General features: G+C 44.8%; 1 protein-coding gene across 1 annotated transcript in view; it reads left to right on the top strand.

The window, feature by feature from the left end:
• Positions 1-12659, top strand: part of LOC119391243 (uncharacterized) — a 40872-nt gene that overhangs the window by 2514 nt on the left and 25699 nt on the right. The window contains exons 2-11 of the mRNA XM_037658919.2: positions 1142-1214; positions 2398-2577; positions 3547-3607; positions 4768-4898; positions 5765-5871; positions 6426-6583; positions 7647-7745; positions 8030-8144; positions 9042-9114; positions 9993-10055. Of these exons, the coding sequence (XP_037514847.1) occupies positions 1142-1214; positions 2398-2577; positions 3547-3607; positions 4768-4898; positions 5765-5871; positions 6426-6583; positions 7647-7745; positions 8030-8144; positions 9042-9114; positions 9993-10055 (1060 nt within the window). The remainder of the gene's footprint in view (positions 1-1141; positions 1215-2397; positions 2578-3546; positions 3608-4767; positions 4899-5764; positions 5872-6425; positions 6584-7646; positions 7746-8029; positions 8145-9041; positions 9115-9992; positions 10056-12659) is intronic.

Below are 12659 nucleotides of genomic sequence, written 5' to 3'. Positions count from 1 at the left end.
ATTGCGCAATTCACATATTTTGACGCCTGGCGCGACTCTACGCTTCTGCCACACAATATTACATGCGTTAAGGAGACACCTTCCACTACATGACATTCAGTAGTGTTTGTTTTTTTCCGAAGCAGTTTCAAGCAATAGCACAGCTCTGTGGTAGAACACCAGCTTGCCACGCAGTCGGCCTGGGTTCAATTCGCACTCAAACAGAAGATTTTTATTATTCATTTCATCTGCATCTTTCTCGATTTTTCGGTTACGTACAAGATGATGATTTTTCGCTGACAACCAACGACGCCGGCACCGACGCTGACACCTGAATTTCTGCAAAACGAGCTCTTTAACGCTATCGAGTTAAAAACCACATGGTTTGGATAGGGCGCCTATCAATAGAAAAAATTTTGGGCCCATGGCCAACAGAAAATTTTCAAAGCAATGCTCCACGCAGTTTTTGCAGTTTTTAGAGGTGTCGGAAATATCACATAGGTCCTAAGTCTGACAAAAATTTTTTTCGCATTATTATAAACCGGTATTCTTGCCTACGTGTTTCTTATATTTTCGCGTTTATACAGCGTTTGTTTGTGCAAGCATAACTGTTGCAGTTGGATGCGGCACTTCAGAGACAATTTCCAAGTGCCTAACTGTCGGCCGTGACGACATCTTGGCAGACTTGTATGTTCTGTGCGGACATGTGGGGATATTGGGGTATTGTGAACTCTTCGGGTGAGTGGACACTTTTTTGTATTCAAGGAATGGGACTACGTACGAGAGTGTTCGGCCATATGCCTATGTGTACCGTTTTGTGCTTGTTCAATACTTTGCGACGACAACTATAGTGCAACAGAAGAGGAGTAGCCGGCGCGCAACATTGCCGCCAACTCTCCTTATATTCATGCATTTAATTAAAGAAAACGACGCCAACGATGCTTCTGTGACAGATGTTCACAAAGGTCCACCACATCTGCGTCGCGCACGCCAAATTCTTCACCGTCGCATCCTTTGCCACCTAGGTCAAGTAAACTCTACGATAGAGGATAACATTTTGTGTTCGGGGCCACCTGCTTTCCATAATTAATACTAATCTTCTCACGCATCTCTGTTGCTCTGATCAGCACCAGACGCCCTTCGTACTTTTCTGATTATGCAGATCAACTCCAACTGCTGCTTGACATGACGCTGCGCTGGATTCTGGATTTAGGAGCCAATGGAGATAAGAAAAAGTGAGATACTTCAAGTTTTCTGGTGCGAAAAAATAATGATGATAATATCCGCTCTACAGCAGCGGTATTTTTCAGGCACAAATGTCCCTTCTGCAAAATGTTAGTTAACTGGTTGATGCAAAATCGCCTATCCGGCTCTCATTTCCTTGGGATCCTAAAGCGACGAGGTCCCTATGCTAATAAGTAAAAGCAAAAGTGATGCAATCATTTGTTGCTGCTTGAGTTGAAAACGTATGTGTCAAGTGAAACACTGCTTACCGTGGAGGTTTGGCATTGGTACAGAGTCTTCGTGAATGCCATTAAGTTATACAATGTAGCGTAGTGCCGCATCCAGGTGCCAGTGCCACCTGACAGCACCTGCCTCCCTCTTCTTTCATTCCTTGCATCCCTCAACCCTTTCCTCCGGAACACGGTAGCAAACCGAATGCGCGTCTGGTTGACCTCCTTGTCTTCACTTGCTTTCCTCCTCGTCCTCCTTCTATTGCTTTCTCAGAAATTGCTTCACGTTTAGGTACCACGTAACAGGGGGCGCAGGTTTTCGGCGGTTACATTAACCAAGGCTTGCAGACTTGTCATTAACGCGCGAAAACCAGAAAGGGGTTCTTGAATCTTAAAAGCATCCATTGCCGAACATAAACGGAAGCAGCATATCAAATCTTAACAATTTGGAGGTTAAAGCAATGATGACTGAGTATTTATTATTATTATTATTATTATTATTATTATTATTATTATTAGTAGTAGTAGTAGTAGTAGTAGTAGTAGTAGTAGTAGTAGTAGTAGTAGTAGTAGTAGTAGTAGTAGTAGTATAGTAGTGTTATTGTTGTGGTTCTTTCTTTGCAGCGTCATCGTTTTCTCTTCTTCCTATTTGTTTCTGTATCCCGCATCGTTTTATCTTTTGTGTATTTTGTATTAATTGGGAAGTGCGCAAGCATAAAGGTTTCTAAAGTTTGACTGGGCAATACATAATAAACGTCTGATTGATTGATTGATAATCAGCATCTTTTGTGCATTTTTATGGTTCAGACCTGTCGAAGCATCATGTGGCTTGCATGGATACGGCCTTTGTCTGTTTTATGGCTGGTATAAAAGTGAAAGACACTTTCCTTTCTGGCCGTATTGTTGGCTACATCGTAAGCTCTGCGGACTCAGCGCTCAGGTGTTGCCATTTGCACGTGCTCAGGTATCAGCAGCGCATCCGTTTGCTGCGCATCGGCGTCTTCATGCTGATGACCATGGGCTTCCTCTATCAGGCCTCCAAAGTAGTTGAGGAGTATCTCAGCTATCCAAGCGCCGTCGATGTTCGCATTGAGGGCACCGAGGTGCTCCTCTTTCCTGGCCTTTCCGTCTGCGTCACCAACTGGTAGGTGCATCAGTATGTCCTCTTCGATTGCTGTTTCCGAACTCATGCGTGCTTTCCGTGCAGTACAATGTCAAATGTTTACAAGTTCTTTCCTTTCTCTGCCCCGTTTATCCGCTTTTCTGTATTTAACCATCCATCTGAGTTGAACGAATGAGCCCTAGTACGCGAAGTGTTCTCTGGTCATGATCGTTCAGCACCGCTCGAAAATACAGCCACTAATGAATGAATGAATGAATGAATGAATGAATGAATGAATGAATGAATGAATGAATGAATGAATGAATGAATGAATGAATGACCTTATTTAAAACTAGTCCGGTAGTTTTCCTTCGGGCGAAGTGGGAGAAAGAGAGGATTAACCCCTGTCCCGTCCCACCCTCCGTCAAAGATAAAACTTTTTTTTGCCTGTGCTGAAATTACGGATGTCCTATCTAGAAAACGTTCGGTGCTGTTTCAATCTCACGGACAACCTGGTTGCTGCGTCTAAGCCACCTCAGTGCAAGCTTATTAAACACCTAGGGGACCCTGAAAAGGAGCAGTTTTTTTTTCTTTTTGAGACATGAGCCAAGTCTTGCGCCAAGAATAATAAAGGTACATTTAAAAGAATTGGAGCCATTTCTAGCTAAGTGTGCACGCATATATGCGATCCACGGTCCTAAGCAACACGGAACTGTCGAACGGTCATTGCAGTTGTCACGACTCTAATTATTTGCTGTGCTCAAGGGTCAGCCAGCTTCCGAAGAAATAAAATAGGTGTAAACGTAGCGCAGCATTGAAGAGATATCTGAAGACAGTACGATAGCATGACTGATTAACTCATAGGTATGTCTTTTAAGGAGAATTAAATTAATTGTACAATATGCACATATTATTCCGTTGTACACTGTGAATAAATGCCGTATCTAAAAACACTCAGAGAACAAGCTTATCTTTTATATTGTCTTCTTCATGTTTCTGCTATTGTTGTAGGGTTAGCAAGACCAAGCTCTGCGAGCACTACCCGGATTTCTGCGATACCAACACAACTGACGTAAGTATTTAGAAGCGTATTTGCCCCAGTCCTCCTGTGGTAGTTACGCGTCTTATGTGTATAGTCACCCATGATAACAGTTGATTTTATCCGTAACTAAAGACGAAAATGTTAAGAAGCAATATACAGGGTTTGTCCGAAAAGTAATGTCAGTGATTATATTGCACGGCGTCTATACCTCACAACACGCTAGGATCGGTTGTTTTTCGTGGAGGGGGAAGTTAGTTTACGCACGCTCTGTCGCACTATAGTTTCCTCCCATCTGGAGAGTAAGGACAGACTTTTCCGTGAAACTCGTTTTCATTTAGCGTGCAAGCCGCAATGCAGTGCTCGTTGGAACAAAAGATTGCTATCAAGTTTGGTGTGAAACTCGGCAGGTCGGAAGTGGTAACTTTTCGTATGATAAAGGCGGTCTTTGGTGATCACTGTTAGTCAGAACGTCAAGTGTACCGGCGGCACAAAGCCTTTTTAGAAGGTCGTAAAGAGGTCAGCGTTGAAGCCGGCGCCGGGCGGCTCTCAACGACCATCACCGATGAACATGTGCCAGCCCACACCGCCTCCGTCGTAACCCGCTTCATTGTCGATTCAAAGGTGCCAAGAGTTCCCCAGTCACCCTACAGTCCTGACATGGCTCCTCCAGACTTCTTTTGTTCCCGCGCTTGAAAACTCCCATGAAAGGACATCATTTAGGGACAGTTCACAAGGTCAAAGAGGTTTTCACCGAGGCTCTAAAGGACATTTCAGAGGAGGACTACCGTGACGCCTTCGATGCCTGGAAATCTCGCTTGAAGCGATGTATCGGCGCAGGAGAAGCCTATTCTGAAACCTTTAATTGTGTTGTACGGATCTGATCAATACATCTTTTTTATACGACTCATTGACGTTACTTCTCCGACAGACCCTGTATATGCTGAAACACAGCAGCAAATGAGGTCTTTGAATTGCCAAGTTGAATATCCGTGATTCTATCTATGAGCTTTTTTCTATGTGAGACAGAATTAAAACAGTAGTAAACTCGTGAGCAAATGTGTTATCAGAGTACATATTCGTGACAGTCTCGTCACTTGTCAAACTAATGGCCACTTTTCAGGTCAGTAGGCGCAAGAAACATAAGGTTTTCTACTGATTTCTTTTTTGTGTGTACATTCGTGCTTCTACAGGTGGAAGAGCTGAAAAAATTACTACTGACCGGCGGCAAACTTGGAGATATTGCTCACAGCTCGGAAGACGTTCTGCAGATCGGCTTTGTGAACCCGACGCAGTATTTCTTCGAGTTTTACCTGAGCCCAAAGTAAGCAACATTGCGTCTACTGCCTTGTGGACTAACATGGTATCCGCGTATTCCATAGCGGTCGTTGACACGCCCAATAGCAAATGACGATAGTTGGCGAAATGGAGGCTAAAACGAAGAAAGCTTTGAAAGCATGCAAAGAAAAGAATCAACTACGAGGTTTTAGGAAAACGCATGAAAAACCCAGTCAAACTTGTCGTGAGATGAGATTATTAAAATAAACAAACAAAGCGTTCGCAATAAAATGTCGACAAGGGCTATTGAGAACCTGCGCGAAAGAGGGCAGGACTGGACAAATCAGTGCGTTTTAGTTTGCAACCTTCTGAAAGTGCTTCTGAATTGTGCTTTTCGATTAGGCGTAAGCGACCACACTTACGATTTGCTTCCCATGGCACCTCATTTTGCGTGCAGTCCTCCAAATGTGAGTTGAAGAAAAAGGCCTGTGTCAGCTCAGTGGGTATGTGTGTTAGCGTTCTGCCGGAAGATGGGGCCCTGGTGAGGTCTCAATGCGGTAGACTATAGAAGTGATTATAGTGCCGCCAGTGGTGGGGCAGACCTAGCACCACCGTTACCTAACATTCCCGATTGGGAACACTTCGTGCAAATATGAACTAAGGTCTTGTAACGAGTAACTGCTTTCGCGTTTCTTTTTGGCTTAAGTGATGAAATGTCATTGAACAAGGGTGTCCCTGGAGCCGACGTTTCGACAAGCGGACTTGTCTTCGTCGAGGCAGCAACTTGACGAAGACAACTCCACGTGTCGAAATTATGGCTCCAGCGACAACCCCTATTCAATGATTTTTAATCTCTGCTAACCTTCCATATTACCCTGAACTTCTGTAATGTAGGTTTTTTTTTTTTTGCAGCGTTACTCGACAGTCATACTCCCGGCTGCCAAGTCAGATGTGCTACACTATGAATTGGAGGCACGACACCAAGATCGAAACAGTCCACCAGAACGTCTTGGCCTTCGGTCCGCACACACGGTCACTCCAACGCGTAAACCTCAATGCGTCATTAGGAGAGATAATAGAGAAGGTTCACACGTCACTTGATAATGAACAGATCAGAGGTTCAGGTGTAGCTGTCCGCAGACGAGTGAAATCTTCACTGATGCTCAAGCTCAACGAAAGACCATGGTGCGTAAAGTCTCGTCTCAAGGGTATACTAGAGTTACTGTATATGCTACCTTTAGCATATACAGTAACTCTAGGGTATACGAACCCCAGCAGTTGATTGACGCAGCGTCAGGTATCAGAACGATACATAGATACTTCAGGGGGTACCGATGTGAGAATATTGTAAGTACAATATTTACGCTGTTGTAAAGCGCTCGCAGGTTAAAAGGGCATTTCCTCTGTCTCTGTATTTGCGAGTCCGAATGGTTGACTCAACCACTAACCTTAAGCTCAGTGAACCCTCGAGAGCCGTCATAAGACGCTTAGGTGTATGTACCAACGTAATCGCTACCGATTAATGCGCGATGAAACTGAGCAAGCGTTTCATTTTTGCTGACCGCATTTCCAGAGATGAACGTGCTGTTTGCCTGGCCCGAAGACGATCTCATACAATTGGACGAATTCGAAATGAACCTCGGCTTTCACCACGTCGACACAAACACCGCGGGAAAGAAGCACGCCATGGCTTTTAAGCCTTCGGGTGACTTCGTCTTCGGAATTGTGCAGGTCAGTATAGGCTCCGACGATTAACAAAGATGCCACGTAATAACAGCATTACGATCTACTGACACTATTGTCCTTCAACGTGTGCCGGTAACATATTGTTAGAAGAAGATTTGTCTGATGTCACAGGTAGAAAATTCTGAGGGGGATTCTTCCTCGGGTGAAGTTGGTAGTTCAGCCATGTCGTGTTCAAGGATAGTATTTCTCACCAAGAAGTCGTCGCTTGAAGGCGCTTGTACTTTCCTGTCCTGCGGATGCCTTCCTGACCTTGTAATTCTTTCCCTCTTGCTGTACCATAGAATCGTGGAGCTTATGGGCGTGGCTGCTTGGTCAAAAATATCTTCGTTGTCCATGTGTCATGTTTATGAGAAACCCGGCATAATACCTAAACAATGAGCACAAGTATAAGATTAATCGTCCCATCTTATTTCATTCCTCAGTTTCGTTTGTAGACCCTTCTAACTTCTCTATGAATTTTTATAGTCTGCAAAAGGTCACCCGTACACATTTTTATACACCCACCGTAACTAACTGGGCATTTGAAAAACTGGTTCCATTTTACGTGTAAGAAGCACTTCGACAAATACCTGAAAACTTGCGGCAGTGTTGCTGTAAGTTTACTCAGCTAGCTCTCGGCTTAGCGATATGAATTAACCAGAGTATCTTACTACAACCAGTGCCTTCATGCTTTCTTATTTCGATTTGTGCCTTTACTTTTGGGGAAAAGAGAACAATGGTTCACACAAATTCTAGCTTCAAACCGTTACGTGAGTAACGATTGAAATGGGACTAATTTAAAGCTCTACTGAAACGGCCGTACAATTAAAACGAAGAAGTAGAGAAGGTAATAAATTGGTGAAAGAAATTAGAGCAGCTACGTGATTATTTCCATCTGTAAGTTAATAACCAGGCCCGACTTGGTTGTCTATCTAATTCGTGTTTTTATTATGATAATGTGGCTATCCTCTGCAATAGATATCTGCTGCCAAAGATAATTGGGTTCCCACAACGGCCGTTGCGTTGCGGTCAAGTAACGACAGTTTGTTTGGTGACGATGTTTTGACAGGAGGGAGTCGTATCTCTGCCTGCGCCCTTCGCCACCAAGTGTGACAACTACAGCCGGTATCTGCGCCTACCGAACTTCAAAGTCAAGTATTCAAAAGAGGTGAGCCTGACCTTTTCTAAAGCCACCAGGCCTGTTTATCGTGAAAGACTATAGATAATTTAGGATTGGGAGTTACGATTAGGATTAAGCTAGTTGGTACAGATTCATGATTAAGTGGTAGGTGTTCAAACACGGATGCAAGGGAGAAGTCTGAGAATCCGTCTGTCTTTGCCCTGATTTTTATCTTGTGTAATTGTTCGCAGGCCTACCATCTTTTTCATGAAAGTCAGGCTGCTTAATCGCGTTCCCAGTCTCATTTCGGTTTCTTTCCTCTTTATTTCGAGATATGCTACGAAGAATGCCGGAAGGAGATAACGCGGGAAGTCTGCGGATGCATTCCAAATGATTACGCATGGCGAAATCAGATAAGCGATAAGGTCTGCGATTTACAAGAAACTTGTAAGTAATGCTTTATTCTGCATATACTGAACAGTGTGCATTCTCTATTTAATGGACCTCAATAATGTTTGCTACCAAAATACATACATGCATACACATACATACATACATACATACATACATACATACATACATACATACATACATACATACATACATACATACATACATACATACATACATACATACACACATACACACATACACACATACATACATACATACATACATACATACATACATACATACATACATACATACATACATACATACATACATACATACATACATACATACATACATACATACATACATACAATGGAGATCCGGGTTGAGAAGCCTTGAGTAGAAAATGTATTAGGTGTCTCAACCGTGCTCACTCTGGAAAAAGAAAAACTCCAATGAAGAGCCACTAGCATTGATTATGTTCTCAGTTTCGAAGTTAAATGATTGCGGACCAGTTATTTTCTTGTCGCCATTACACGTCCAAATCTTTCTTGATGTGTGCTTGTACTGGTATATGCGCAAACCAATAGCATTTATGTGCACGCAAAATACCGCGCCCATCTTATTCTGCGATATCAACGCTTCCTCTAAAGGAGCTGGAAGCGTTTTTTCACATCAAACTAACCGTACCACAAAGTGCTTAGTATTGAAATGTCTTTTTTATTTGATATGAAAGCACGGGAAGGTTGGCTGCGTTAAAGGCTGCCACGCCGACATCTTGAAAACTATACCTGGATTAGCAAACAATCAAGAAAATCAAAGAGGGGATGTGGGGGGTGCAATCAAAAGTATTGTACACATATACCATCGCCGTTTGCATACGGCTGCGCAATAAATGACGTTTTGAGGGCAACTGACGCTGCCATTTTCTTTCCTGTTTCTTACCCTCAGCCAACTGCGTTCACGCCGATGGCAGAGCAATGTACAGCGTAGTCTGCAATGACCGCTGTCACACAGCGTGCAGGTAAGCTCCTCATTGGCGACTCTTAAGACCTAGTCATCGGAAAAAGTATAACGGAAGGGAACCGGCTGCTAAAGATAGCGCTATTGTTTGGCGTTTCATAGCTTATAATTTGTGTTACATGGTTTATTGCCAAGACAACAGAGTGTCACTTTGTAATGCTTACCTCTGCCACAGTGCAGCGTAATTTCTGCAATGCTCAGACGGAACTTAGAAGTAAGCATCACATCAGTCAATCTTGATATACATGTTGAATAATCATCTGTCAGGTTGCTGTACGCATTTGACCGCACGTGCAACAACTTTGCGTTTACGGCCGAAATCTTTTGCATGAATTGTGTACCCAGAAATTGTATGTAATTTTCACGTGATTTGATTCGCCGAATAGTATTTTACTGCGATTCAAAGCACACAGTTATTCATGGAATGGCCATATCACCGGGAAAGCCGTTATCTGTAAACAAGTTTAAATGAACTATTACGACGTCTTAACAACAGATAAGTTGCAAGAAATGCATCTTATTTTTCTATAGGATTCCATTACTTCAAGTACATTTTATACGTGATAAGCGTTGTGATCAAACAACTAGTGCTTTCAGTGATTGCTCAGGTGTCTATTTCTTCAGGTACATAATTTAGTCATGAAATTATTAAACCTGGATTAGGCTAGAAAAAATAAACAGGCGATTGAAGCGCTCTGGTACTACAGTCAGCTTTGTCATAAAGTTTGTTAATCTGAAATAAGACAAAAAATATAAAGCAGGCAAGCAAAGAAACAATATAAAAATTACATTGTTGTTTTATAAAGGAGTTTACCAACGTCACGACTGCGTATAAAACAACAACAATATTTTCAAACATAACTTTGTGATCTTTCACAGGGAGACGATCTACAAAGCGACCCAGTCGGCATGGAAACAAGTAACCAGCATGTCTATGGAGGGGTGAGTGCTTCTCCACTGAGTAAAATAAAAACAAAAAAATCGGCCGCCATCATGCCCTGCGAAAGTGAATGTCCAGCAAAGCTGTATCAAACACCACACATGCTGATGGCAGGGTGTGTTTCATTATTAATTTAGAGTAATTGTAGTGATAATCGCTTTGTGATCACTGTGGTAGACCGTAATTGCTTCCGCGACCATTATGATCAAGACCAATTTGTTCCTTTCGTCGAGCATCCTATCCGCGCTGTTCTTCTGGTGTCTTTAATTTCCATGGTATTTCCTTTAATTTTCATGGCAGTCATAGAATGAACTGAATGAGTCGCTAGACGGGTCTCAGTTTTATATATGAAAGCGGGAAACACGCGTGGGGAGAAGGAAGGGCCGTTTGTCGTCATTCGAAGCCCTCGTGTGAAGTGCAAAGCAGCTGCAACCTAATCTTTACGGGGAACGCGTGAGAGGGTGTTCCCAATGTTCACAGGCTCCTTATCATCCAGCATGCGGTTTTGATGCTTGTTTTGTGGTTTTCCATATTGAGTCGAATACCGAGCTCTATGCTGTATGCCTGATTGCAAAGGAAGACATGACGTTTCCCTTCAATTGTTAAAGGGCTCCTAAACCACCCATAGGTAAAAACTTAGTTGTGGCGTCGCAGTCGTGCACGAGTCTACAGCGAACGCGTTCGTCGGCTCGTCTGTCCACCTCTCCGAATGCCCTTCCTCAGCTTCCGAGTTGAAAACGCAAGGAGTGCGCCCATCTGCTAGCAGAGGAACACGCGAGCACGAGCGTTTGTTGGTGGTTTAGGGGCCTGGCGTTTTGTGTTTACGCCACGTAAGCCAAGTGGTTTTTACAGCGAAAGCTGTTATGATCACAAGTGCTTTTTTACGTAATTTGTTTACGTAACTGCTGAAGCTCGTTGTTTCGGCTGATACGGATAATCTAACGTTAACTGGTGGGTGGAATTTGTCAGGACGTACAAGAGAGATGTCGGAGCGGGAAACTTCAAGGGGTTGATCGTTTGACACACACAGGTCCAAAACGTTGCCACTGGAATTAATAATAATAATAATAATAATAATAATAATAATAATAATAATAATAATAATAATAATAATATTATTATTATTATTATTATTATTATTATTATTATTATTATTATTATTATTGTAGCGAAGCGTTCGAAGCCTCTAATGGGTCGCCCTCTCGAGCGCTTACTAGTGGGTCGTCCTCTTCCGCTCTTCTGGGACGGCACGCTCCTCGCGCTCAGAGTCGGCACCCCGCCTTGACTGTCGCAGTCGTTTATCGTCGCCGAGTGCCCGCTAATAAACGTCTTTATAATTTGGTGGAGGGTGCTGGGCTTTCACAACTTCGCCCCTCATTCGATGCCCCTGCTCTTCGATCCCGTACCCTGCCGCCTACAATGCCTCAAGACGCCTCCCAGCAAACGGCCCCGCCTACACCGACCTCCTGCCCAGGTGTGCCTCGTATCCGCGACCCTCCGGTCTTCACTGGCGCAGATGGCACCGACGTCGAGGAATGGCTCGCGATTTACGAGCGCGTGAGTGTCCCCAATAAATGGGACGAGGCAGGAAAGCTGACTAACCTCGTTTTCTACGTCGCGGGTGTGGCGGGCTTGTGGTACAACAACCACGCATCAGATTTTACAACGTGGTCCGACTTCAAGACCGCCATTATCAATGTGTTGGCCGCCCTGCCGTTCGTAAGCTGCAGGCCGAACAGCGCTTACGTGAACGCGCTCAGCAGGCCGGTGAATCATTCACCAGTTACATTGAAGACGTCCTCGATTTCTGTAAGAAAGCCGACGCCACCATGTCCGAATCAGACAAGATCCGACACATCATGAAAGGCATCGACGACGACGCCTTCACCATGCTGCTCGCCAAGAACCCCAGCACAGTGGCTGAGGTCATAACGCTCTGCCAAAGCTATGAGGAGCTGCGCCGGCAGCGATCGATGACCCGTCGCTCTCCATCACGCGACGCCGAGCTCGCTGGCTTGTCGACCATATCCGACCACTCCGCGTTGCTCGCAGAGATGAAGACATTCGTGCGCGAGGAAATCGCGCGCCAATTCTCTCTGCTGGACTTTGCTCGCCCGCAGTACGTCCAACAGCCGTCGACCACCCTTCTGCCTCCGCTCCGTCGAGCAATTGAGCAAGAAATCGCAGAGGTCATGCCCGAGTACCACCAGCACCATACGGCTTCCTGCACCCTTAAGTTACGCCCAAGTGGTCGCAAGAACGCCCCCAGCAATCCCTACGGCTGCCCCACACATTTACGCCGAAGCCTCCGCTCGACCTCATTCGTTCGAAGCGGATGTGCCGGTAACCTGCGCCGACGTCACGCACAGGCCACGACTGCAGCCCACCGTCCAGTCCTATCAGTTGCCGCCCCGTCAATCCCGTCCTGCACCATGGGCGGGCCCTGCCCCAGCGAACCGATGGCGCACACCTGACAACCGCCCCATATGCTTCGCATGCGGTTACGCCGGCCACGTGGCGCGGTATTGCAATCGCGTGCAGCCGCCTAGAGTCGCGTCGCCTGCCACCAGCCCGGCGAACCGCCCATATTACGACCCACCTACGCC

The sequence above is a fragment of the Rhipicephalus sanguineus genome, chromosome 4 (assembly GCF_013339695.2).
Source record: "Rhipicephalus sanguineus isolate Rsan-2018 chromosome 4, BIME_Rsan_1.4, whole genome shotgun sequence".
Classification (NCBI taxonomy): Eukaryota; Metazoa; Arthropoda; class Arachnida; order Ixodida; family Ixodidae; genus Rhipicephalus; species Rhipicephalus sanguineus.
This window is presented reverse-complemented; position numbering and strand designations above follow the sequence as displayed.